Raw genomic sequence first — 27382 nt, 5'->3', positions numbered from 1 at the left:
CCCCTGACCGCACTATGGAAGGAAGAATGAGAAAGATCAGCAGAGCACAAAATGTATGTATGTCATTTGGAAAAACATGTCACGATCCTCTGCTTTGGCTGTGTTAACAAATCCCTAATTGGGTAGTTTTGAGGAACTGGTTCACTGCTTTTGCATTGGATGTGGATGTAAACAGATAATTCTATATAGAAAGAATTTTACCCTCTCAGTCCTTTAAGGTCTTGTGTTTGTTGTTTACATAGGAAAGAATAGGAAAGGCATACTTCATGTAATGCCCTGATTCTTTGCTTTTTTAAATACTGTTAGTGAATATTTGAAACACTACTTTCTTTATGGCACAGAATAGCAATATATGTGTTTGTAGACTCTTTAAACTTCCTGCTACTGTATGGTTTGCTTTTCAAAAAGCCATTAAGGCACAATCAAAAATTCATGAGTATAAACAAACATGTGGATATGAAGACAGGGCATCAAACCACATATAAACAATACCAACAAAATCCCCATCAATAATACACAAAGTTGGATCTCAAAGACAAAACTTTTGATCTAACCGCAGTGATATTCTTGAGGGTTGATAAAATTAAATAAATTGCCATCTCACACAGACAAAGATTGATGAGTTTCCAACCAGAACTGCATAGAGAAACAAATTATTTTCAAGCTCAAACAGATGAGAGTCGATGATCATCAATCTCAATGGATGAAGGAGTCAACACACACAAACACACCCAGAGACATACCTGTGCGCACACACACATACTGCTGCTGTCATACCATTAACATGCTGGTCTTGTAAGCAATCCATCTGTACCACAACCCATCCCCTAATCAATTCATTCATCCCCCCTGCCACTTATTCTTTACTTCATTGGTTCATATGTTCATTCGACCAACCCCTCAGTAATGTGATTTTCTCAGGCTCCACACAGACCAATCTTTCCATCACATTTTCCATAACTCCAGCTAATACCAAAAAAGTAATGAATTGACTTTATATACAAATATAAAGTCAGAAAAAAAGACTTCATATTTACATGTTAATGTAATGTTTAAATACAAATCTTCATGGTTTTTCATGTTGTGTTTATGTTGGTTACTGTTATATTATATATTGGAAACAAATTCACAGAGCTTGACAAAGCTTTCATACCAAACCCCTCTTTTTTTCCTCGTCGTCCATTTGGCTCTTCTTTCCTCTGTCACTCTTCTGCAAACATACATGAGAAGTGCTAGCCGTGAGCTCCTTTGCTAATTGTTCGTACCAGCAGGTGTGAGCCGTCTGTCACATCACACTCACTGCGAGTGGTGGGAGCTTGGGGAGATCCGTGTGTGTGTGTGTGTGTGTGTGTGTGTGTGTGTGTGTGTGTAGGTGTGTGTGTGTGTGTAGGTGTGTGTGGGTGTGTGAGAGAGAGAGAGAAAGAGGGAGAGAGAGAGAGAAAGAGGGAGATAGAAGTAATGTGGGTGTGGTGTTGGTGTGCTTGTTTTTCAGTGACACATCTGTCAGATAAGTGCTGTTTCAACCTCCCAAAGGTATTGAGTAGAGAGTCCAGATCATGTTTGGAGGAAAATTGAGCAAACAAACCATATGGGCCAAGAGATGTATTATAAGATTTTTTTTTTAAAGGCAGCAGATGAAGACCACAATCTTATGATTATGTTAGTGTTTGATATTTGATGTGCTACTCAAAATAAAACAGAATTAAAATTACTGCCGTAGTGGCATGCCTGTTATTGTGTTTACTCTGGATCTGTGGGTGCCAGACGATCATCTTTATGATACAGTTATAGTCTTGATCATGCTGACACTTTATCTCCACCAGCTCATTCATGAAAGGAGAATATTGATGTAGGCCTATAACTCTGAAAATTACAGATAAATAGTTACCCTATTTACAATGCAATAAGTAATGTAACGATTTCAATTATTTAATCAAAGTAATGTAACTTATTACATTTGATTACTTTTCTCATTTCTAATGAATGTTTTCAACTGTTGGGCTAAGTGTACCCATTAAGTACCAAAATCTAAGTTCAGGTGTTTTTCATGGATGCTGACATGATTTATAAGGAAGATAATTACTTATAAAGCAAGATTGATCTCTCATTTGAAAATATATTTATAGTTCATGTAGATTTTGGAATATAAAGTAAAGATATATATATAGTAAAGATAGGCTTAATTGGTAGATTGGTACCATTTAAGTCCATGTGTGTACCAAATAAGCCCACATCATGATGTATTTACAATATATTTAAAAAAAATAATGTTTTCAAAGAAAAAAAAACAGCAAAATATATATTCAGTAACATGTTAAAATATATTTTTTTAAATGAGGAAAAAACCCTCCTGAGCAAAATCTTAAAGATCTGACTTCTGATGTAAGTAACTGTGATTACACTTACTTTTATTTTGTAAGTAAATTACGTAACACCGTTCCATGTATCGCCTTAACATTGAACACTACTCCACTTTAATAATAATAACCATACCAGATCAGGTTAGATCAGGTTCACCTGGTCAGTATCAGAGACGCACGTGGAGCGACACCCTGTGGTGAAAGTTATGAACAACAACTGACTGCTAAAAGCGCAAGGAGGAAGCGTGTCCCTTACAGGTTACTGTTGAACGCTGCTATCATGTCGGCACCCTTGACAGTAAGTTACCCTTCAAATTTGGACTAATTACTCGAGTTACCAGACTAGTTAATATCAGTTATGTTACCTTTATTAAATGTCAGTGTATAGTCTGTTACATGTCAGTGTTTAAAGGCTCTGTTGTTTACTAAACGCTAACTCGTGTTAGCTCCAGCATTAGACTGTGCAGCTCCAGCATGCTGAAGGTATCAGGTTTATTAGATAGAGTTTAACCATATATTTAGTTTTTGTTAAACGTGTTAGTGACGGTTTTAGTGTGTATTTTTGATATCTGAAACCATTAACCTCTATGTTCAGGTATTCGTCAGAATAAAACTGTCTCTCAAGGCTTTAGCAGTGACTATAGCTTCTGTGACAGGATTTAATGAGTAGAATAAAAGGTTCAGACGTAGCGTGGTTAATATGAGAGACAGCCGGAGACTCCTCTATCTTATATTATTTACTTGCGAGTCAGTATTCACAGTAATGTCCTCTCTTCTGTGTCTCTGTCTTTTCTTCTCTATCTCTGTCTTCTCCTCTGTGTCTCTGTCCTCTCTTCTCTGTCTCTGTCTTCTCCTCTGTGTCTCTGTCCTCTCCTCTGTGTCTCTGTCCTCTCCTCTGTCTCTCTGCCCCTCTGCCCAGGCTCTACACAAGTGCTGCCAGAGGTCAGCGCTCCTCCTTGTTGCCAGGCGACCATGGAGCTCCAGCTCAGCGAGCCCACCTCCTCTACACACGAGGCTCCTGCTGTACCTCGCCCAGCGTTACTACGACGTAGAGATGCTCATGAAGTGGAGTTCAAATCTGAAAAGGAGAGGGCTTCAGAAGAAGAACGCGTAAGAAACACACACACACACAGTATATAATGCTTCATGTTTAGTGCTCTGTGATTTTTGATGTAAGGAGGCGATGTAGATCCATCACTGATCAGTGATCCCCAAAGTTACCGTCATTACCTGAAACCGTAGAGAACCATCACTGATTTTCCTTCTGTCTTTCACAGTTACTATGGCTACACTCAGAAGTTTTATGGGGGAGACATAGCAGCAGCATATTTTATCCTGAGTCTGAAGGGAAGATTTAGGTAAGTGCCCTGTTCACCGGCCTCTACACATTTTGTCGTACAGATGCATATAAAAATGTGCATCTGTATGTGCATATTTTTTAAATTGATGTTCATGTTAGCTGCCAGGCTGCACATGGAAATAAAAAATGTATAAAATAGTTTATACAGTTTATATTTTCTGTTGATCTACTAATTGATTAGTAGTAACGTATACTGTTTTTTTCATATGCAGCATTAGTGTGTCTTGTAACATGTTTTTATATGATCTGTTGTGATGCACATCAGATGTAAAAATGACAGTTTCAAATATCCCAGATGTACTGCTGTAATCCAGTTTTCATGTGATCATCTGTGCTGTATCGTGTCCTCAGGTTTCTTGGCCAGCCAGCCTGGTTCCACACAGACCAGAGGGGCAAGTTCAATTGGGATTTCTTGAATCACAAAGACACCCCTCTAGAGGAAGTAGACCTGAGCTACACAGTCATCAACTACACTGGACTAGGGAACCTAGGTACTGAGCTCCAACTCAGCCTTGTTTGTCTTTATTTTAGTTTCTTTCCTTTCAAAATCTCCTCTTCTGCTATAACCTCATTTTCTTACTCTTACTCTGTTAGACACTTTTACTGTTAATTAATTTCAATCATATTCAGTGATTGTCATCTGCTTTGTACTCCCTCAGAGCGCCAACGATCTTTGCGGACTCTGTCCTTGCGAGGGTGTCCTGAAGTAGACGACTGGTTTCTGGCCAGGCTGCATATATTCCAGGACTCCCTAGAGGAATTGGACATCTCTCATTGTCCACGCATCACTACAGGCGGCCTGGCTGCCCTGAGGAATCTCAAGTAATTCAATTATCCAAACTGTCACAGTGTAGTCTAGTGGCTGTCACCAGTCACCTCTGTTATTAAATTCTTCCTTTTTGTGTGATATGTGTATGCTGCAGGGGACTGCGGCGACTGGACATGTCATCCCTCCCAGGGATTTCCAGTCCTGGATTGGTCGCCATCCTTCTAGAGGAGATGTTACCACAGTGCCAGATCACAGCCACTGGCTACGACCACAGCTTGAAGCAGGAGGAGGAAGAGGAGAAGGAGGGGCAGATGGAAGCACAGAGGTAGGGTGTGGACGGGGACAGGAATCAGAAGAATTGAGAGATACACGCAGAAAAAGAGAAAGTCCTCCAAGGGAACTCTGCTGTTTGATCATGTGCTAGTCTGGGAGAGAGAGAGGGAGCGAGAGAGAGAGGCGGAGTGTTGATGGAGAAAAGAGAGAAGCGATGAACTGAGAAAAAGAGAGACTATTGTCCCGTGCAAGTCTGATAATTGCAGCAACTCAGCCATCAAGAATCTTTTTTCATTACCTCACCAGGCCCAGTTTAAGCTAATCACCCAGAAAGTCAAACACAGAAGATATTTAGAATTTTACATCTACGAGTCTTGGTGCTCTCCCCATAAATTAGTCTTTTATAAACCCAAATTAAATTGGACACTGAAAACATCACCAGATATCATCATGGGGAAAAGACAAAATAAACTAGAGCAAGTGTGAAAGGAGAAATGGACTACCTCAAGTTTGTTGGATTACTTGGCATCATCTCTCAAGGTATAGAGTATCACAGTCTGCTTGGTCAAGTATGTCATCTTCCCATCAACTTATTGTCAAGAATGTGAGCATTTATGATATCAAATTAACTATTTAAAATGCAAAATCATGTTTCTGTCTCAAGAAAATTGCACCTTGTCTACATGTATGGTAGTCATTTGTTGCTGAAATGTAAATATGTAAATATACTGAATAAAGATTTTATTGTCCAGAATCATAACTCTGGTAATTTTATGACATTTCTGTGAATCTTTACATTTAACACACAAAGGAAACTATAATGACCACACATTGTAGTGTGGTTGTATGTATTTCTAATCTTCAGCATGGAAGCTTATGTGAGGAAACTAAGCTCATAATCCAGTGTAAGCCTTGTACTGCTGCAGTGTCCGACCCCACAGTGGATGTGTGAAGACACCAGTTAGACTGAGAAGAAAGTGAATGAGGATGAAGGAATCACTACTGCTTTTGTATGTAAAGGCACCATCTACGTTGATTTAGGTGTTTGTTTTAATGAGAACTGTACTTACAGGAAATCTGTGAGCCATTATTATTGCCTACCTTTTAGTAGTGGGAAAAGTGCTGTTTATACATTTCTTATGTTAATCATGTTTATATACTAGAACGTGATATTTAACAGAATAAATAGGTAGGAACCAATCATGCTGCAGCAAAAAATCATCAGTCTTCAGTGTGTAGAGGAAGTTAAAGTACTAAAGTAGTGATATGTTCAGATTCTGCTGATGTAATATGAAGCATAAAATCAGGACAAACCTTTTGAGAGGAGCTCAAAAGGTATATGATCTTTATTAATTCTACAGCCACTAGGAATTAATGTTCATTTCTTTTGGATACTAGCAGATGTCGAAATGGAGGGAAATGAGGTTGCAGTTAAACTTGCTAATAGTGCATTAAACAAAAATTCTAATGATATTTTAGATATTTGTTTTGGGAGATCAGAAGCAAAACCACCAATTCATCACAGAGTAATCACATCTTGGCAAATCTGGAATAATGACACTAATGGTAGAGATTTTTTACAAAATTCAAAAGTCTGTCAGAGTGAGAAGTAAGATTAGCACATACATGACTCAGTGCTACTTTATACATCAACAAGAGGACAGTGTCAGGTTAATGTGCTGAGAGGATGTAGGAAGTTCAGTGCAGAGGAAGATGAAGGGCAAGGTGGAAGTTATGAGAGGCAGTAGAGCGTCACAGGTCTGTTAGAGACAGAGGGAAAACAATTGCAGGTTCAAAATCCTTTATTTAAATATTTAAACAAAACAGGTGTAATATCCAGACCATAACCTTTAAGTCGTGATGTTATACACTCCGGTACAGTAGGTGGCGGTAGGCACCTTTGATGTGGGTGTGTAGTCCACCAGGAAAACTATTTATGTATACATTGTTGCTGGTGGGGCTCCGTTCATTCCTATGAAAGTTGTTCAGTAGCGCACGAAGCCAAAAAAGCCATTATTCACTGTAAAGACATAAGCATGCATGATAATAACACATTGTGTACTTTGTATCCATAGAGCAAGCTTACTAGAGACTTCCGCCGGTCGAAACGGCTACCTTCCGGTTTAGCCCTCCGACTATCTAGACTGCGTATAAAACATTTAAACAGCGCTGCTCTTCTATACTTTCAAAACGTTATCACACCGACTGGAACAAACTTTGACAGTGAAACGAGTAATTTCACTGGAGCTATGACGCTCAAACAACGGTTTGACCAATATATTAAATTAGCTTCAAAACCCAGTTCACTTCCTTGTGGGCTTGGGTCAAACCAAAGAAGAAGAAGGAGAACCAATCAGCGCTGTGTGAACTGGGTCACAACAAACACGGACAAAAACAAGACGAGCTGAGAATTAGCTGTGTGGCACAACTTGTTAAAAGAGCGGAATTAAATATCTTGTCAGTCGGACCCTTGTTGTCGAAGGGTCTCAGTAGACGGATAAATGTCTGATGCAGCAGGTAAGGTGGCTGTCTGCTCTGAAAACTGAGTCACAGTTTGACGGTCGGACCGTGTTTCACCACTCTAGCTATCGTTGACGCGGAGAAACATTTGTTTAAGGTGTGCTTCTGTTTCCATTTTTTTTCCATTTGTAGGAGCTCCTAGAAGAGAAGAAGAGGAGGAAGTTACACCTGAACCAGAGGTAAGACAAACTGTTGACATACAGCAGGGAGTTCATGTTAGCAGGTAGGTGCTGCTGGCTGTCAACACACACACACACACACACACACTAAAACTCATCTGTTAGCGTCTGACACAGCACAATGACTGCGCACTGCTGCTCAATATCAATCATGACATGTCAGCATTGTTTCCTTTTGCAGGAGCAATCAGACGACAGCAGTGAGGAGGAGGAGGCTGCAGGAGAAAGTATGTGGAAACAGTCACATGACACATCTGTAACATGAAATAACATACACTCACTGACCTCTTCATTAGGTACACCTGTGAAACCTAATCCAATCCAATACAACAGCTCTGCTTTACATTCTACTTTTTTGAAGCCTATATATTTTCAATTTTTGTTGACATTGTCAAAAAGGTGATCATTCTGCTACATGATTATTATTGAGGCCATAGCGGCTGATGGTGGTGTATTAGGGTGCATTGTATTGAGTGGTGTTCCTAATATTCTGTCCACTCCATTAACATGCATGAAGGGGGCTAAATATTAGGAAGGTCATTCAATGTAATGCACCTCAGTACGCCACCACCACTTAGTACGACCTCAGTAATAAACATGGATAAACTTCAAAAAAAGGTAGAATTTAAAGCAGAGCTGTTGTATCGGATTGAATTAGATTGCACAGGTCTATCTAATGGCCAGTGGCTGTATATATGTATTGTGTGTGGGTGTGTTCCTAATATTTTGCCCCCCTCATGGCAATGGAGTGGATGAAATATTAGGAACACCATTCAATATAATCCAACAATGTCAGCAAAACCTGAAAATGTATAAGCTTTGTAAATGTAGAATTCATGGCAAAGCTGTTTAATTATATTGTTGATTTTATTTGCATGCATTATTTGTGGTCTTCAATGAAAATAATTTAAATCTTGCAGTATAACATAGCATTTCTTGTTAGCCAACCCACCCTGTATAACTGCAATGGTCATCTAGACATCAGACTTCTTTCCCCATATCTCCAAAAATAATAGCTGTGAACAACAACATTGTATATATTTTTTAACTGTATTTTTGTGTCTGTGTTCCTGCCAGTGGACTTCCTGCGCAACCTCTTTTCCAGCACCCTGGGCCTCGGCTCAGCGGAAAAAGTTCTGGATGATCTGACCCTGGAGGGAGTGGCGCAATACATTAAGAGTGGCAAATGTGAGTTCTTGTCTGCATCTTATGCTCCATCCATTCAGCTCATCTATAAGGGCTTAATGTGTGGATTGATTTAGTGCTTTCAACCCTTTTATCATAATGCAGTTACACTGGTTGAGTCAAAAGCTGCTCTGCTTCCACACAGGTAAAAACATCCTCTGCATGGTTGGAGCTGGTATATCCACATGTGAGTATCTCAGCTTTAATATCACAGCACAAAAAAGTATTTCTATAAGTATCAAACAACTTTAACTTCATTTTCATGTTTCCATTTGTTTTCCAACCTGTAACTCTAAACACAATCTCCATTCACAGCGGCTGGGATCCCTGATTTCCGCTCTCCTGGAACTGGGTTGTATGCGAACCTACAGAAATATAACCTGCCCTACCCAGAGGCTATCTTCCAGATAGATTACTTCAAGGTTTGTTAAAGATTAGGATCGCACAGTATATAAGGGCTTTCTCAGAGGAGCTATTATTTGAATTTAACCTACATGATTAAAGTTAGAACATTAATTGTATCCTGATTATTTAAAAATTTAACAATGAAGTGAGATCTTTTGGATTCATACTTTACATCAGCTTATTGCCACGAGTGAACATCATTCAATCAAAGCCCATATTTCAGTCAGGCAACTTTCTGTCATTAGAAACAAATGTTTTATGTGGCATTACTTTTCTGATCCTCACTGCCACCTTTTAAAATGTTTTTCTCCACCTTCTACCTCAGAAACATCCAGAGCCATTCTTTGCCTTGGCTAAGGAGCTTTACCCAGGACAGTTTAAGGTTTGACACCCTTCACTTACAATATCTTGAAAGTGTAATCTTATTAAAAGCACATTGAAACATTTTTGTGTAAAATATAAGTTCATGTGGTCATTTTCATTGGTGTTTAGCCGACAATCTGTCACTACTTCATGAAGATGCTGAAGGACAAGGGGCTCCTGAAACGCTGCTACACACAGGTGGGAAAAGCAGACTGGCAGACTCTCCACTTAACACACTGTACATGAAGTCACTCGACATTGATGTGTGTGTGTGTGTGTGTGTGTGTGTGTGTGTGTGTGTGTGTGTGTGTGTGTGTGTGTGTGTGTGTGTGTGTGTGTGTGTGTGTGTGTGTGTGTGTGTGTGTGTGTGTGTGTGTGTGTGTGTGTGATCATTCAGAATATTGACACCCTGGAGCGTGTTGCCGGGCTCGAGGGAGACGATCTAATTGAAGCTCATGGAACATTTTACACATCCCACTGTGTCAGCTTCTGTTGCCGCAAGGAGTACAACCTGGACTGGATGAAAGGTGTCTTTGAAGTTCGTTAACATTTACATTACAACACCAAGACCCCTAGATTATTGAGTTTTTTTTCTTGCTGTTTTTGACTTTAACCTACTCCTTTTGCCTTCTAGAAAAAATCTTTTCTGATGACATTCCCAGATGTGACAAGTGCAGCAGTCTTGTCAAACCAGGTCAGGCACACCACTTATTCTCTTTTTTTCTTTATAAAACACAACTGCTAAATATGCTATATAATATCCATCATATCACTGTCATCTGTGTTCCTCACTTCTGTTTACCCAGATATCGTCTTCTTTGGAGAGAATCTACCTGTCCGGTTCTTCACTTCAATGAAGATGGTGAGCAGATGGTTTGCAAGCGTACAGGTGTTTTGGAGTCGGTGTGATGTAATAAACTCTTTGTACTATACATTCTGTTTTTAACTTTCAGGACTTTCCTCGTTGTGATCTTCTCATCGTCATGGGGACGTCTCTGCAAGTGCAGCCGTTTGCAAGTCTCGTCAGCAGGTGCCGCAGATCAAACTTCATATTCCTGAAATCTAACAGCTAACGACATATAGCAGTCAATGAAATATTCTGTAAATGATTTTGTGTCTCAATCATTTCTGGTTTTGTGGCATTCAGGGTTTCAAAAAGCTGCCCCAGGCTGCTCATCAACATGGAGAAGGCCGGGCAGGTGAGCATCCAGGCCTACATCAACTAATTTTCATTCATGTTTTTTCTGGTGTTGGTGTGTTTCTTTGATTTTCTATACAGGATTGTGTCTGTGCTTGTCTCTGTGCAGGCTGACCCTATGATGGGGTTGCTTGGTTTTGGAGGAGGGATGGACTTTGACTCAGAAAAGGCGTACAGGTGATAAAGTGCTGCAGCAACTTCTAATTTACAGTTTTTATGTTTGTCCTCCCATCACAGTTTATATCTTATGTAAAAACAGAGCTGAATTCAGAAGGTGTGAGATGTGCTAGTCCAGTACATACAATATTATGATTTCCAAATACACTGGATCACATATTGAGGGAAAGGTTTTGTTTGATGATGATGAGAACGCTTGGCCGAAAATTGGGCCGAAATGATCAATAATGATAAAAAATAATATTTTTATATTAAAGGTGGGCGCCCTCTGGTGTATGCACCACCAGAGGGCGCAAACATAGTTCTCCATGATGCTGATTGAGCAAGATACTTGTATTCTGTACTACATTCTTGCATCAATTAACATTGAACAGTTGAATGTTACAATTAAAGTAGTTGCTCAGTAACTTACTTAAACTTACTCAATAATCACCCAGTCACTCAATAGTCATCATACAATTCAAAAGCAGTAGTTTTGCATTCATGGTGGTATTGACAAACCACCCAGTCATTTCTGACAATGCATGTCAGCAAAAAAAAAAACAACCTTTAAAACCACCATGAAGGTGAAACTGTTCACCTGCAGCAGCAGTACTGCGTTGATGCTCAAATGTGTGTCTAAAACCACACACCGAATAAACCATAGCTTCAAAGTGAAAAACATGTAACTACAGTCCAAAGGGTTAGGGTTAGGGTCATATTTTTATACACATTTCTGTTGCAAATTGTAAATGACTGATACATCAACAGCTTAAAGAAGGGAAAAATAAAAATGGGATCTGTATCCATTTTAGAGACAGTCGGTATTAAAATATTGCTATGTGCATTAGTATAGGAGTGGTACAGTGCGAAGGCTGTGCAGATTCTAACACAAGGGTCTTTACTCCTCTCTCCAGAGACGTAGCTCACATCAGTGCGTGTGATGACGGCTGTTTGGCTCTAGCTGACCTGCTGGGATGGAAGGTGAGTTACAGAGTCGTCTTGTGTGAATCCAGTGCACATTTAGGGAGGCACGTCCTGTCTTTGTTGCTTGAGCACAGTTCTGTTGACTGTAGGGGCACACACACATCAGTAGATTGCAGTTTCAGTAGAGCAGTTAATACTGTCGTCAGTTCTCAGTCAAGAGTTATGTAGGCCCAAGGCAACCAGTACAGTAATTAAGTCACAACCTCATATCAGTGTCATCATGGCTGTCACTCAAATTTGAATTACCAATACCACATCTCTTATTTGATCCTACATATACTTTATAATATATGCATGACTTAAATGAAATATTTGGTGAAAATGAACATACAAACAACACATATTAAGCATTTCTTCCATGTTAAGATGGATTACTTTTTATGAAAACCAAAATATGGTATTTTACTTGAATAAAAGTATAAAGCTTGCTCATATGTTGACCAGCCAGTGTTATAAGTCTGCTGGTAAATTCATTGGACTCTATGATATTTAGCATGACAATGGTCTAGTCTTAATATAATGAGTATTAGTGTTTCGATAATTGGCTTTCTACCTGTATTTATAGAACTGTACTAAAACGTCAATATGAAACTGCACTTACAGGCCTATATATATACACAGGAGACAATTTAGCACGCTTCGCTTGTTGCAGGCAGAACGTGGTGTTGTGTACAGCTGCAGCAGAAGCAAAAAAACCTGAGACCCTTTGAAATGTCATGGTGACTCTTTTTTGATTTTCCTGTGTGAAGTCGTCTTTGCATGTCAGCACCGTACAAGGGCTGTGAGCTATTTATTTTTTTAACCGAGCTGTCGCCAGTCTGTCCTCCACGTGTATCACATTAGTCACGTTCTCTGTTTTGCCTCCGCTTCTCTCTCTCTCTTTGTCTCTCGTCTCTGCAGGTGGAGCTGGAAGAGCTGGTGAAGCAGGAGCATGCCAGGATCGAAAGTCAGGACAAGCAAGAAAAGGCTGGCACGAGCAAAGGAGCTGCGGCCAAGTCGAGCTCCTCATCGGTGGCACCAGAGCCCAAAAAGGAAGAGTAACTAATTAGAAAGCTCCCCCCCTTTTCTTTAAAAAAAAAAAAGATTACAAGCAACGTTTGTGATGTCACAGTTTGGAGATGGCCCTCAAAGGGAGAATATGAAGCAGAGTTTGTGGTTGCAGCTGAAGCTTCGGGTGCTAGGTGTCTGTGAAATACACAGACAGATGCTCATTGTTCATCTGCGGACATTTAATTCTTCTAAATGAACACACGATCTGGCATCCCATGCTTTTGTTTATATCAGTTATTTGCACTTTAAAATGCTCAAATGCTTCTTTTGATGAGCACATTAATCTCTATCTGAGGTAGTTCATCTGTGCACGGGCAAATTTTTGCTGCAGTAGACTGTGGCATTTTTTCAAGTACTTACACTAACTGAGCAAAGATGGTGGTTATTGGGTGTAAAACCTCAGCAGTGTGATCATGTCTGTGCTTTATTCTTGGTAAGCTGGCATGTTACTTCCACACCAGCTGAGTAGAGCTACTGGACTGATTTGGCTGAGCCCCTTCAGCTCTCTTCATGCCATCAAGGTTACAGATTAATTTATGAACAAGTTCCCTCTCAAAAGATAACCAGGCTGTATTTTATTTAATATATTTTCCAATATCCAAAATATGTTGGTCTGATTGGCTAGCAACCTCATAAAATTAACATAGATAATAAAAAAACTTCCTGGTAGAGGTGGTTGTAAATATAACAGTAGGTTAATATGCAAAGGGTTATGTAGAACTTTTAAAATGTAATTATTTTGTGACCTTCTACTGCTGTTGGAGCTCATTTCTGTAATTTCCCTTCATGCAATGTTCCCACATGTTTACGAAACTAACGTTTTCTTAATCTCATGGAACACACTGTTCATGATGTGAAAGAAGCAGTCATTGGTTATTTTCAAATCTTTGGAGACACAAGCAGCTTGGAAACATGGATTGCTGAAGTAAGTTGTAAGTGAATAAAAGTGGCTATGGTTTCATTGGAAACTGATTGGGCCGATCGGTAAGCGCATGAATTGTTGCGTCATCAAATAAAAAAAACTACTTGGAGTGAACACAGTATTACTAACATCTTGTATAATAATCATAATGGACAATGCAAAAGTCATGCAATAAATTTTACCTTTTTAAAGCTCATAATTGTTTACTTTTGTTGAGACTGTGTCAGAGAGTTCATTTATCTTCATACTGTTAGCACTCAACCATATAGAGGTATATTTTATATGCAGGCTTCGACACTGTTGCACAAGTTAATTAATGATTGCGTTAGCTGCCATGAAGTTCTATCATACTATCATGCTCCATATGAAATGCCACAATCTTAGTTATACAGTACAACTAGATGGATAAATGAGCAGGGGCTATATTAGCGTATCACTGATAGTAACATGGGTATGAACACATGCAGGCTGATGAGTAAGAAGAAATGTCATTATAGAAACAAGAAGCACAGTTTGAGTCAATTTAAACAGTGGCTTGTTTGCAAAGCTGGTCTACCAGAGAGCACTGATAAATGTATCTTTCAAGTACAAAATGTTAGTACATATCTATAAAAAAAGACCATCATTTAAGGGATCCTAATAAAAAATGTTAATGATATATCTCAGACCTTTTCAGTGCTCAAATGTTGAGATCTGCATTGGCCTTGAGCTATATTATACATGTACCATAGCTCCTTAATTTGACTCTTGCAATCAGTAATTGAGTGTCTGTTTGGAGTAAAGCTTCAAACAAAGTATAAATGGATATAAGTAAATATTGAAGATCTTGCTGGCTCAAAAAGTCAATTTTCAGAACAAGAAGAGTTAGATATGTTGTTGAAGTTTCATGTAGGTCCAGAATTTAATCAGCTGTGTCTTTTGAAATTTTACTTCAGTGTCACCATTTGAAGTGATTGCTATCATAATATTTTAGTATATCAGTTGCACAATTGATAAGTTGAGGTAGTGTTATTGGACAATTTGGTTCCACTTTGCTGATGTATAATTTACTTTTTGAACATTGAACAAAATACATTACAAATTGAGTCATTTGAAGTGCTGATCCTGACTTTTTGAAAGTGTTTGCCTGGTGACAGAGCTTAATTACAGTTGTGTGTACCGTTGTACACGGGTGTAGCTCTCACACATCAAGGCCTGTGGTTAAAACTAATATCATGTGTGATATCAATGTGGCTTTATTCATTTTAAAGTGATCATTACCATCCAACACTATTATTTATTAGTTAATTGTTATTACTATTAATTATTATCTGGTTCTGGCTTTACTTCATTGGTACCAGCTGTATCACGCATTGCCATCTATTGATAATAGTGTTGGCAGAGCATGGTTTAAACAGAAAGTGACTGTGCTGCAAGTAAAAGGAAGACCATGCGACGTCTTTCTCCGGAAATATTGACCAACCAGCAACACCTCTGGTTGCGGTTTCTGTGACAGGCAGGGCTTTCGGACAGCCAGTAACCTGCAAGTGCATGAGATAAAATAGACATGAAACCCCCTGATGTAAAGTAAAAAAATCCAGCCTTTGTTCTGTTTCTCAACTCCTTTTGCTCTATATTTACATCTCTAACTGACAGACTAAAATTTGATTCTGTGTGTTCCTCTTCAGCTGCAAGATAAAATCAGTAACATGTGATAAACACTGATGATTTCACAGTTGTGTTTCTCAACTGATATGTCTTTACTATTCATCTTTTCAGAGTAAAAGACAGATGGTGCTGTAGAGAGAAAAAAATAGGCAGTGCTCTTTAAAAGAACACACAGTAAGAAACTGTCATTTCTCTGTTCACACAGTGCACAGAGCTAGGTTAACCACATGCAGACTTGAGGGATGGGCAAAGACAGTGCTGTGATCAAAGATCAGCTGAAAAGTCTGACATGAAAATTGAAAGTGCATTAAAAGCCAGCATTTGTGACAGAAGGTAGACTGAGACAAACGTGGCAGCCATACAGCAGAGATCTGAAATGTGAAAAATATTACAGGATACAGCAAACATCTTGACAGGGTGTTACTGAGGAGTATGTAAGCTTCCTATTTTACCCCGGTTTGAGCTCTGAAGCAACGTTTTGGGCCAAGCAGAAAGCAGGAGTTCAAGTCAGAGAAGATTGCAACATGTGGAGAAGTTTCCAAATAGTCTAGAGGAAAGTGACTCGCATGAACTGAACCAGCCCAACACATGTAAGTATCGACCATTTTTATGCTATCATTAAACGTGTGTTTGACTGTTTTTTGAATAATTGTTTTTTTGTTATTGTTAAAATGGAATGTCCAAAAAAGTCTAATCTTACAGCTTCTACCTACCTAATAAATCAATATTGTAACCTTGTGATTTTTTATCTTAAATCATAAAGGCAAAAACAGTTTTATCCACTTGTGTTGCTAATTGTTGATTAGTTTTTTTACATGCATATAAATGTGTCCATATGTTTGTTTCCAGGGCGGTTCACAGTCAGGTTAATGGGACGACAGCCATACCGTGGAGGAGCAGCAGGAGGAGGCTGTCGCTCCTGGAACAGCTGAGGGGCTGTCAGGAGGCCTGGTGCCCCGGGCCACCCTGGGACAGAGAGGCGGTCCATGCTGCTATCTGTGGAACACCTGCTGGGGTGAGCTGTCCTCCTCCTCAATAGAAAGATCAATCAATCAAGTAGTCTTACCCTTTAGTATTTAAAGCAATGTGATAAATTACATCTAATGCAGTTTCACTTGTTCAGAGAATCCACTGAAATGAGTAAGATCCACACATTCAAGCAAATTCTTGGCTTTTCTAAATGTTTAACATTGCCCATACATTTGAACTTTTTAAGATAAATTAATTAGTGAGTGGAATATTAAATGTCTGTGTTTTAACACACTGGAAGGCATTTAATGGAGTCCAAACTGCATCCAACACTGTATAATTGTTGCAGCCTACATTCTGGTTGTTCTTCTATCACAATCCCAAATTCAGAGCACTATGAAAATCTGATGAACTGGCCATTAGGCTTCCTGTCCAAATCTTACTCTTCACGTCTTGGCCAGAATCTAAGATCTATATATATATATTTCCATGTCCGATCCAATCTTTCTACTTTCCAATCTCTCTCTGTGTCCTCTTTTTGAGTCTCCCTTTTGCTTCCCCTACCTGTTCCCTTCATTCATTCAATTTATATCATCCCATCAGCGCTTGGTCAATTTCCTACTTACCCATCCATTCAGCTGTTATGTGAAACTAAGGGTCTCAGTTACATTTGCAAGCCTTATATCGCTGAATGACATATTGAATACATATTGCAAGGGTTTCTATGTGCTGCACTTCAATTTTGAATTTTCTCTAACTGCAGAATGACTGAGCACTGACATGCACATCTCTGCACCACAAAAGTAGTTCCTTTTTTCTATCTGACATCCGATAACACAAAAAAACACTTCTTAAGGGGCTGAATGCAGAAGTAGTGTTGAATATAAGCGTGCGTTTATTAGGGAAATGAAATAACAAAATGGATACGGCTCCTACAAAGACAAAATGTGAGTAGGAAAGAAAATGGTAGATTGCATATGTACTGTTTTAAAGATGCATAGTTTTGATATGCAAATGATTACTCAGAAATACAAAATTTTAACTAGCAGATATAAGTCATAGACTTTTGAGGATGTGGTCACAGGAAACAGTAAAGAGTGTTTTGTTTTTTTAGTGCAAATACTCTTAAATGGAAATTAAGAGTTGAACAGTGTCTTAATGTACATTACAGTTGTAGCACAGTTGAGTTCAAATTCTGAGCTAAACAAAAAAGTTAATTTGTTCATTTCTGCTTGATGGTTTCCAACACGCCTTCCTATGGATGAAATGTATGTGTCTAAATGTTGCTGTTACCAATCAGTGGTGAAATAATCGTTTGTATAAACCATAGACTGTATAGACGGTATTAACATGCCATGATGTGTGTCTGTGTGTGTTCAAAGTTTGGTGACTTGCAGTGAACTCGTCTCTATTTCTGTGCATACTGAACATAAAAGCCACTTCCTCTGTGCGTGTTTAAATGTGTGCTGATGCTTGAGACCTTTGAATTCAGTGGTGGTGATGTAACTATATGAGCGAGCTGTTGGTTTACTGTGTTTGGGATTGCATGCGCTTTGTTTTACCTGAGTTAATTATGTGTCAACCTACAGTTTATTCTGTCTGAGTCACTGTTTCCAAAAATGTAACACGATCGGACCCACAGACTTTGCAAGAACATTTGTGAATCCAAAGCAAGGTTTTAGTGCATGATGTGACAATATTGGTTGTTAAAATGATGTTATGATATTTAGACCATTTGACTTTTGAGTCAAAACCTCAGATCAGATTAGATTGATGCCTGGCAACATACCCAAATGACCTCACAACTGTCATTAGATTTTAATTCAAATGTTGCAAAATTCAGATTGGTGCACGGAAACATGTGACATCACCATTTTCCAAGTCAGCTCCTCCCATCTCAAACCAGTATGAAGAGCACAGAGAAAAGAGAAAAACCGACCACAAAGCTCTCTCACATGAAAAAAACAAGTGTGGTAACTTTGTAAAAAAAAAAAAAAAAAGGGTTATTGTGTTTTTTTGTAGAACCCCGTTACTTATGGTGAAACAACTGAGAAAACAGGTTTTCAGGGCCTCTCATTTAACATTACGTTTTTATATCTAGATATATAGAAATATCCATTTGGAGTAGCCCTTAATGATATTTTTGCAAGAACCTTTGCAAATGTATTAAAATTGAAGTAAAGATGCAACCATGCCAGTGGCTTTTATTTAGACACAGGGGTGCTTTGAGCTAAATGCTAAAGTCAGCATGCAAACATGCTAACAGTGACAATGTTAACATTTTGCTGTTCAGCATGTTCACCATCTTAGTGCTTGTTAGCATGCTAACATTTGCTAACTAGCAATTAATAGAGGCTGATGGTATTTGTTCATAAAGCACTAGACAAATTAAACTGTTGACCTGATGATGGGATTAGATGATAACTTCAGGGATCATTACAATAAAATCTGAGGAGTACCTTCATAGCAAGTTTCATGACAGTAGAGACATTTCATTCAAAACCTTGCATGTCAACCTCATGGGCGTGCAAGAGGAAAGACAGGGGGGTCACCAAAGTCAGTACACTTCTTTGACTGGAGACCATGAATGTTTGACCCAAATTTCATTACAATCCATATAAATAGTTAGTGAAATATTTCAGTCTGGACCAAAGTGGTGGACAGAGTGACCGACTGACAGACCAACATTGCCATCCATAGAGCAACATAGCTAGCATGCCTAAAAGCTGGTACAGATGGTTGTAAAGTTAAAGACCAACCAGACCAGTTACAGATTGGGTAATGCTGAAGAAAGGAAAATCCGGAAAAGATTCAGACTTAAACCCTATTGAAGAGAATATATGAAGAATGAAGAAAGTGATCACATCTTACATTTAGGTCAAGTGACCTTGTAAAAAGCAGTTTGACATAACCATCTCCACCCAAGGCCCAGCTAGCTTTCCCCCTAGTTTTCAATCATACTCCACTGTCTGCAGTCAATGAAGTTGTTGTAGAGATGGATCAAATCAATCAAACTCTTCTGTTGAAAGTCAGTAGGGTCATCATCAGGTGGACCGGAAGCATTACTGCCACTGACAAAGGCTTCATTTTAAATAAGGCCTTGCATCTAAAAATGTCGCAACGAAATATGAAAAAGTTGAAGGGCTCTTATGCCACTGTGCGTACACACTCAGATAGTATTCATAGCCACTATGGAGTAATATCAGCTTAATGTGTGGGCAAACAGCGCTTAGTACTTTGCACTTCTAAACCCTTGGAAATTTCGTCACATCAACAATCTGTCATGATTCATTATCAAGTTCACATTAATCCAGGCTGTCATGGAAATAAATAGTGTCTTAGATGCAGTATTGCTGCTTTTCCTCTCTTGTTTTAAATTGTCAGCATTTCCTTTTTTCCCTTTTGTGCTTACACTTTAGTGTTTCTCTTCTTGCTACCTCGTTGCCATGGAGCCCCGCTGTGTAGTCGCCAGTGGGAACAGTTGAAAGAAAACGCCTTTCTGCTCAACAAGCTTCCGTAACACTTCACATACTGAAATGAGTCAATGTGTCTCCCTCCAGAGTTTCCTTATTGTGCGGGACTCTGCGACGTCTCAGCCCAGCCTTCTTTGTGTGTCTGCTGGAGGACAGGATGAAGCAGTTCTTGATTATTATATCAAATGCACAGGCACAGGTATGGACCGACTGCATGAGAGCACACAGTTCATTTTGTATGTGTGCGTATGTGCAAATGGGCATGGCTCAGCTCCAACTTCCTCATATGGTGCTTTTACTGGTTATTTTATGAATCATTACTTCTGCCACAACTGACAGACTGAACTGTGATCCAGTAGCCTTCATTTCTACTGTTGAGTAAAAGTGTTAATTCAGCACAGAATGCAGGCACAGGTGAGAGTAGATAATTAGATATGAATGAAACCATACACACCTCCAGGGCACAGTTAACTGTTTTTTTTAAAGAGTTGACTCTCATCTTTGTTTCTCATTTGACTGACACTTTATGCAGAAGCAACCTTCTCAGCATTAGAAACCACACGCTATCAGAAAATAACAGACTTAAAATTGATGAAACAGATGGTCACACTGGCTTTTTTTTAGAAGTCCCCTTTTAGGCTTCCTGGTTCGGGCGTCAGTATGTGTACAGGAAAGTCATTTTTCGACAGAACTTTTTAGAATGAAAGTACAGCAATGCTTCCCACTCTCTCTCTCTGTTTCTGTATTAGTCTTCCAGCTCTCTGACTCTCGTCTGTCTTTCTCGGACTTGGCTCAGCTGGTGATCTTCTACTCTTTGACCAGGTAAGGACTTGCACATTGACCCAAGGTAAATCATATTATAGAGATATGATAGGCAAACAAGCCTACAATAAGCATACATTGAATTGCTGCTACACTGCTGTTATTATGTTTGTTTTTTACTGCACTTTTTTATATTTTACAGTTAGTTAAAAAGCTAATCAGTGAACGTTTGGACTACTACAGAGCTGTGACCGTTTTACTGTCTATGCAAATATGTGAGATTGGTCTGATTAATATTATCTTCCTCATCTCTTCCTCTCCGTCAGAGATGTGTTGGCTCTTTGTCTATCTTTTCCTCCGTGGATCTCTAGTGTAACCGAGAGGAGCAAAGTTCGTCTCTCTCAGCTTGAACCCAGTGAGTCCTTCCATATATTTCTTTCTCTTGTAGCAAAAAAATCTGCAAAGAATATTTGCATTTTCTATTTAATTAGTTTAATTTGTTGCCAACTGACTTAACTAAAGTGCATTTGGAATCATGTAGTTTGATAGATATGTAATTTATAATACCTCTTTAATGCAGAAACTTGGCTTTGTTCACCGGCTGACTTGCAGACTGATGAAATGACTCACAGGGAGCCAAGCACTGTAATGTGCTCCATACAGGTTTGTGTGTTAAAGTACAATGATATTACAATGACTTCCTTATTTCCCTATGTTTGCAAGTGAGGCAGCATATTTCGCAATACCTTAAAGCTGCATGTATCAATATTTGTTTTATTAATCATGGATGAAATGACTCTGTGTAATGTAGAAGGGGTCACCCAGCTCTGCAGTTTTACTCAGTTCTGCAAAGCATTTGAGCATCTTTAATGCTCATTGTTTTAGTTTTTTCCAATATCATCAACTAATTTCTAGCTAATATACATCAGCCAGACAAAGCTAATGGCTAGCTGGTAAACATAGTGGAGTATTTAGCACTTAAAGGGCCACATATTTTTCAGGAGTTGGCGTGGAGCAATAAAGCCAAAACGAGACCTTCATTGGGTCTTCATAACTCCAGGACTCCAAATGAAGGCTAATGTTGCTCTTTGTCTGCTGGTTGTGTAAATAGGCTTCTGTTTGCCGTATAAGCTTTATAAGGTAGATAATATGTCAATGCTGTGCTTACAGCTTGTACAGCTGCCCCCAAATGAAAACAGAAATATAAATGAATCCATTAATACACTGATGGTTTACAGTGTTGTCCTACCTTCCCAATTCATTACAGTGTTTGTGTATATGTGTGTTTCTTTAGCTAACATCAGCCAACGGAGCCCTGTGTGTCATCAATCCCCTCTACCTTCGTGAACATGGAGACGAATGGCTAACAAGTAGTACACCTGATGTTAAGTCTCCCACACAGCCATCAAAATACAGGCAAGAGCGACGCCTAAGCACCACCCGTAAATGGGCAGGGGCGGGGATACAGAGTAAACGAGCCATCTCGTTGGACCAGGAACCTTCTTCTGCCATTTCTGACAGCTCAGGTCAGAACTTGTAACTTTTATGCAGAAACGCAGAGTTTCTTTTTATAATTCTGTTGTTGCTGCTGCTCTACTCACCCAAATTCTAATAAAGTTCTTAGTCACCTTCCTGTAGTGATGTTTGACCACATAGTTAGTTATTATATTTCTTCTCTAGATTTGAAGACATCCACAAAACTGCGATGAGTTTTTTCCCTAAACAATGCTCCAGTTATCCACTGACATCGCTGTGATTACTTTAAAGAAATAGTATGATATGTTGGGGCAGAGTTTGATAAGGAGATAAGACTTTATATGTATGCTAAATATGAAGCTAAACAAAACAAGGAATTTGCTTAGCTTTGCATAATCACTGTAAGGAAAGGGAAACAGCCTGCCTATGAACATATAATTTCTACTAGAAATAAGGTATTAATTAATAAAGAATATAAGTTCTGGTGGTTTATTTTGTTTACAGGGCTAGGCTAGCTGTTTTTGCCCCTGCTTTCAGTCATTATGCTAAGCTAACAATCTTTTAGCTGTAGCTTTATGTTTACCATACAGATATGGGAGTTGTAGCTCTCTGCTAGAAAACAAACAAGAAGAATGTCAAACCATCTCTTAAATGTGGACTATTTCACCACTATCTCATAACAGATAAAACAGACACAGGCTTTATGTAATTTGGTTTAATTGGCCCTTCAAATACAACGGTAAATCACACATGCAGTTTCACTGTATGGAATTTCAAAAGAATTGTAAAAGGTGGTCAAACAGTGTGTTTTTGTGCTCCAAAACATTATTACTTCTGCCATATCTGTATATATTAGTTACTATGTTCAGGTTTTATGTGAGTTCAGTTAATTCACCGCCCATGTGGTGTTCATAATCCCTGTTTTCTATGTCCAGGTCTAATCAGAGCAAAATCAGCAGATTCACCACCAATCTCCATACCAGCAGGGGTGGTCCTCAGGAGACCCAGCCGTGATGCTACCCCCAGCCTCACCAACAGAGCGAGCACTGGGAGCATGCCCACCTCCCCTGTCAGGTGTGACAGCCCAGCATCTGAGCTGCAGCCCCATGGCAGCCCAGTGCCCCAGTCTCCTCATAGGGTCTCCTGGATTGAGGATGGAGTCTGGCTGCCTCCACCCAGGCCTTCCTCCTTCCTCCAGCCCCCGTCACTGGAGCTCGATTCATTGTCAATCAGCAGCATAGAGGAAGAGCAGGAGTTTCAGACACCAAGCCCTACACCCCACTGCCCGTCAGCACACCGGTTGGCTGACAAAGTCATACATCGCCTCTCGGCGGTAGGCCAGGCTCTTGGTGGGCTCGTAAGTCAGAAGAAAAGACTAATCAATCGTGTGCAGGAGATGAGCGAGCGTAGAGGTGGGGCATTTGCAGATGCTGTAAAAGGATTCGTGGAGATGACGATGAAGAAAGGGGCTGATCCTATGGGGGTCACAGGGTCAGAGTTCTTACAGGAAGTGAGGTCATCGCTCACGTCACTTAGGGAGACATTGTTGGAATATCCAGAAATCCAGGCAATGTTGGACTGCATGACTGACTTAAATGACGCAGATATAGGTGAGTGAGCTGACTGTCAGTTTGACAATACATTAATATAAATGTACTTTTCAATACAGAATTTGTTAATATGATAACAGAACATATAGGTAGATTCAACTCATTGGGTCATTGATTAGTGCCATTGCCTCCATCAACAGGCCTCTAACTTCTCCTTACTTACCTTTCTTTAGACTCTGTGGTGGAGCTCGCCCTGCACAAGGTAGCTCTGAAGCCTGTGGCCACACACCTTTACTCCTGCATTCACATCTCTCGTACCAATGACGGTAGCCTCCAGCAACTTAAGAACAACCTGCATGTGCTGGAGGAGTATGGGGTGAAGGGGCTAGGGGGGTCAGCGGGAGTCGGAGTTCCTGACTCCGTGACCCTGGACCGGATCCAGCAGAAGTGGGCTAGTATGCATGAAGCCTACTCCCCGAACAAGAAGGTCGAAGCCCTGCTCAAAGTCTGCAAGAGTATCTACCATAGCATGAATTTCAATGCATCCTCAGGTAGCCTCACATTTCGTTAATGCCCAGTATAGAAACAATTACTTTTGTCCATGCGGCTGCCTGTGTCCAACTGGCACATTTGTGTTTGAAATCACAGTAAAGTATCTATAAACTATCCTGTCCTCTCCTCTCACACAGGTACAGTGTTTGGAGCAGATGACTTCCTGCCCTGTCTGACATGGGTGCTGCTGCGTAGTGAAGTGGTCACCTTACAGCAAGACACAGACTACATGATGGAGCTGCTGGACCCCACACAGCTACAGGGAGAGGGTACGGCAGACACACTCATTCTCATACACAAATTATTACCAAAACACGTTGTAGTGGACAAGTTGGTTGATTTGTAAGATGCCTTGAATTTAACCGTAACTGCTACATTAGTGGAGATTTGCACATTACCAGATTAAAACAAACTAGTTCTAAAGAGTAGTTAGAATAGCTCGACCAATACTGGATTTGGGGTTCCTATCTGCACTTATTGGACAACGTATTCACAGATACCGATCTGAAATAGGTAATGTTGGTCGTACAGTGCAGCTGGAAAGTATTCACACCCCTTCACTTTCCCCACATTTTACTATGTTACAGGCTTATTCCAAAATTGATTAAATTCCTTTTTTTCTCATCAATCTACACACAGTACCCCATAATGACAAAGAGAAAATGTTTTTTTTAGAAATCTTTGGAAATTAATTAAAAATAAAAAAACTGAAATATCGCATGTACATAAGTACTCACACCCTTTACTCAGTACTTAGTTGAAGCACCCTTGGCAGCAATTACAGCCTCAAGTCTTCTTGGGTATGAAGCTACAAGCTTGGCACACCTGTATTTGGGGTATTTCTCCCATTCTTCTCATGCAGATTTCCAGAGATGTTCAATCAGGTTCAAGTCATGGCTCTGGCTGGGCCACTGAAGGACATTCACAGACTTGTACCGAAGCCACTCTTTCATTTTCTTGGCTGTGTGCTTAGGGTCGTTGTTCTGTTGGAAGGTAAACCTTCGCCCCAGTCTGAGGCCCTGAGCGCTCTGGAGCAGGTTTTCATCAAGGATCTCTCTGTACTTTTCTCCGTTCATCTTTCCCTCGATCCTGACTAGTCTCCCAGTTCCTGCCGCTGAAAAACATCCCCATAGCATGATGCTGCCACCACCAGACCACTGTGCTCTTTGCTGCAGACATTTTTTTGTACCCTTTCCCAGATCTGTGCCTCGATACAATCCTGTCTCGGAGGTCTATAGACAATTCCTTTAACTTCATGGCTTGGTTTCTGCTCTGACATGCACTGTCAACAGTGGGACCTTATAAGGGTGTATAAATACTTATTTACATACGATATTTTTTTATTTTTAATACATTTGCAAACATTTCTAAAAAAAACGTTTTTCGCTTTGTCATTATGGGGTATTGTGTGAAGATTGATGAGAAAAAAAGGAATTTGATCCATTTTGGAATAAGGCTGTAACATAACAAAATGTGGGGGAAGTGAAGGGGTGTGAATACTTTTAGGAAGGACTTTAAAAAGTGCAAATAATTCCTGTTCTCCACATGCAAACAGCTCATTTAACAGATTGTTTCTAACTGATTATAGAGATATAGGTACTGCTTAGTCATAATTAGATCTCACCGACTGTCTTGCTTTCTACATTCCCCTTATCAACAGGAGGCTACTACCTTACAACTCTATACGCCTCTCTCTACTACATCAGCAGCTTCCGGCCACGCTTGGCTGCCCGTCAGCTCAGCGTTGAAGCCCAACACTCTCTCAATCAGTGGCATCGCAGGCGTACTCTCCACTGCAACCAATCTCGTCGCAGCAAGAACCGACGGACCATTCGCAGACAGGCATGCCGTGACAGGAGCTCACTGGACTCTGAACGAAAGACTGAGAGTAAAGAAGAAAGTGAGAAAGAAAAATGTTCTGTTGATGTTGATGAGTGTCAGCAGAACAAATGCTCTGCAGATGCTGAAGCAGGCGACAGCGTGAGGACAGCAGCAGCAGACTCTGCTGGAGGAGATGAAGACAATGGAGGACTCTAAGGCTAAATAGGAAGAAAGGATCTGAGATAACTGTGTGACTACATGTTGGGAGGTGGTGAAATTATCTCGACATTTTTTCGCTTGGTCAAACCCTGCCTGAAGCTCTCACATAAACTCAGCATATCCTGTCATGCGCATATGCCACAGAGAGCTATAAATCAGTGTCATTATCACACTGAATTATTAAAGGTTGTGTCACTCATACTGTAGTACAGTATTTGTTTGAGGATCAGCGGTCAAGATCTAAAAGGGAAAAAGAAAGGCAAAAAAGAGAGGTATTCATGTTTTGTGGAAACCACAATAAAAAAATTGATTGTTGTTTTCAGCTGATACTTGGGTGACTTTTGTACATTAAATAACTGATCACATTGATCCATTAATAATATATTCCCAGTCACCAGCCATCAGTCCACTTTTTCCTCAGAAATGTTGTAAACATAAGAAAGCTTAGATCTTATTTGATGCAGAAACATGTTCATGTTAAGGTGCTTTTAAATTTTTTAATGTGCAAAATGGGTTGGAATTCTTTTATATGCTTATTAATTTAATGTAATGTAATTTTTGATTTGTGAAACATTAATATTAAGGTAATAATATGCAAAAACAATAAATGAATAAGACAGATAGTTTTTGTTTTACGGCAGCTTCTGCTCCTACCAGAATTTCCTGCAACATCAGACAAAGGCAAATAACGTTAGCGCTTAGCTAGTGAACACAGTGGAGCATTTCACAGCTAAAGATGCAGATATTTCACTCAGGGGATGGCGGAGACCAAAACAGACCTAAAAAGAAAGTTTGGATTTACTTTGATCATTCGACCAGGTAGATAACTGGTCAAATATCTTGTGAAAGATGTTTTTTGTATGCTTGTGGAGTTCTTCTGCCTCAAAGATGATCTTAATTTTTTTTAAACTTTAAATAATCTTCACCATCATGACTTGATATTAAGTGTGCTTTTTTAAGTGTTATACACCGTCAACTGTGTTAACTATTCCTCACTGACTTTGTGAAGCTCTGTCTTTCTTTTTCACCAAGAGTAAATTTATTCATGTTAAAATACCACCTTAGCTAAGCATTTTCTAAATTTACATCTATGTACTGCTGCATCGTTGTAAGTCTATTCAAAAAGCAGTAGTGTATATCAAAGGTTTTACCAAGACAATACACCTAGAAATAATCCAAAAATGTG

At 39.6% G+C, this 27382-nt stretch overlaps 3 protein-coding genes across 3 annotated transcripts; all 3 read left to right on the top strand.

Moving 5' to 3' along the window:
• Window positions 1-3243: 3243 nt before the first annotated feature.
• Window positions 3244-5430, top strand: dmac2 (distal membrane arm assembly component 2; the record flags this gene model as incomplete). Its single annotated transcript, XM_053321061.1, has 5 exons — window positions 3244-3470; window positions 3638-3718; window positions 4072-4211; window positions 4380-4542; window positions 4644-5430. Coding segments are annotated over 5 exons (786 nt in total), but the record flags the coding sequence as incomplete, so codon positions are not given.
• A 1701-nt stretch (window positions 5431-7131) lies between these two features.
• On the top strand, window positions 7132-13920 carry sirt2 (sirtuin 2 (silent mating type information regulation 2, homolog) 2 (S. cerevisiae)). The gene is made up of 16 exons (XM_053320626.1): window positions 7132-7279; window positions 7415-7461; window positions 7643-7688; window positions 8539-8649; window positions 8792-8833; window positions 8962-9068; window positions 9377-9433; window positions 9544-9612; window positions 9812-9941; window positions 10049-10108; window positions 10221-10276; window positions 10368-10444; window positions 10562-10613; window positions 10722-10789; window positions 11686-11752; window positions 12656-13920. The coding sequence occupies exons 1-16, from the start codon at window positions 7264-7266 to the stop codon at window positions 12794-12796; spliced, it is 1146 nt and encodes a 381-aa protein (XP_053176601.1). The 5' UTR covers window positions 7132-7263; the 3' UTR covers window positions 12797-13920.
• A 1718-nt stretch (window positions 13921-15638) lies between these two features.
• Window positions 15639-27094, top strand: rinl (Ras and Rab interactor-like). Its single transcript, XM_053320849.1, has 11 exons — window positions 15639-15964; window positions 16224-16389; window positions 19904-20015; window positions 20566-20638; window positions 20905-20993; window positions 21159-21241; window positions 21873-22104; window positions 22990-23664; window positions 23838-24155; window positions 24294-24425; window positions 25817-27094. Coding segments are annotated over exons 1-11 (2259 nt in total). The 5' UTR covers window positions 15639-15962; the 3' UTR covers window positions 26194-27094.
• Window positions 27095-27382: the final 288 nt, after the last annotated feature.

This window comes from Scomber japonicus, chromosome 6, assembly GCF_027409825.1.
Source record: "Scomber japonicus isolate fScoJap1 chromosome 6, fScoJap1.pri, whole genome shotgun sequence".
NCBI lineage: Eukaryota > Metazoa > Chordata > Actinopteri > Scombriformes > Scombridae > Scomber > Scomber japonicus.
Note: the sequence above shows the minus strand (reverse complement) of the source record. Positions and strands in the feature narration are given on the sequence as shown.

What these genes read in the sequence shown, in the direction of transcription:
- sirt2 (XM_053320626.1), top strand. An exon ending in GGAGGAGGCTGCAGGAGAAA is followed by an intron (nt 7,689 to 8,538) that starts GTATGTGGAAAC and finishes TGTTCCTGCCAG; the next exon opens with TGGACTTCCTGCGCAACCTC. An exon ending in TTTGCAAGTCTCGTCAGCAG is followed by an intron (nt 10,445 to 10,561) that starts GTGCCGCAGATC and finishes TGTGGCATTCAG; the next exon opens with GGTTTCAAAAAGCTGCCCCA.
- rinl (XM_053320849.1), top strand. An exon ending in TCTGTGGAACACCTGCTGGG is followed by an intron (nt 16,390 to 19,903) that starts GTGAGCTGTCCT and finishes GTCTCCCTCCAG; the next exon opens with AGTTTCCTTATTGTGCGGGA. An exon ending in CACACAGCTACAGGGAGAGG is followed by an intron (nt 24,426 to 25,816) that starts GTACGGCAGACA and finishes CCTTATCAACAG; the next exon opens with GAGGCTACTACCTTACAACT.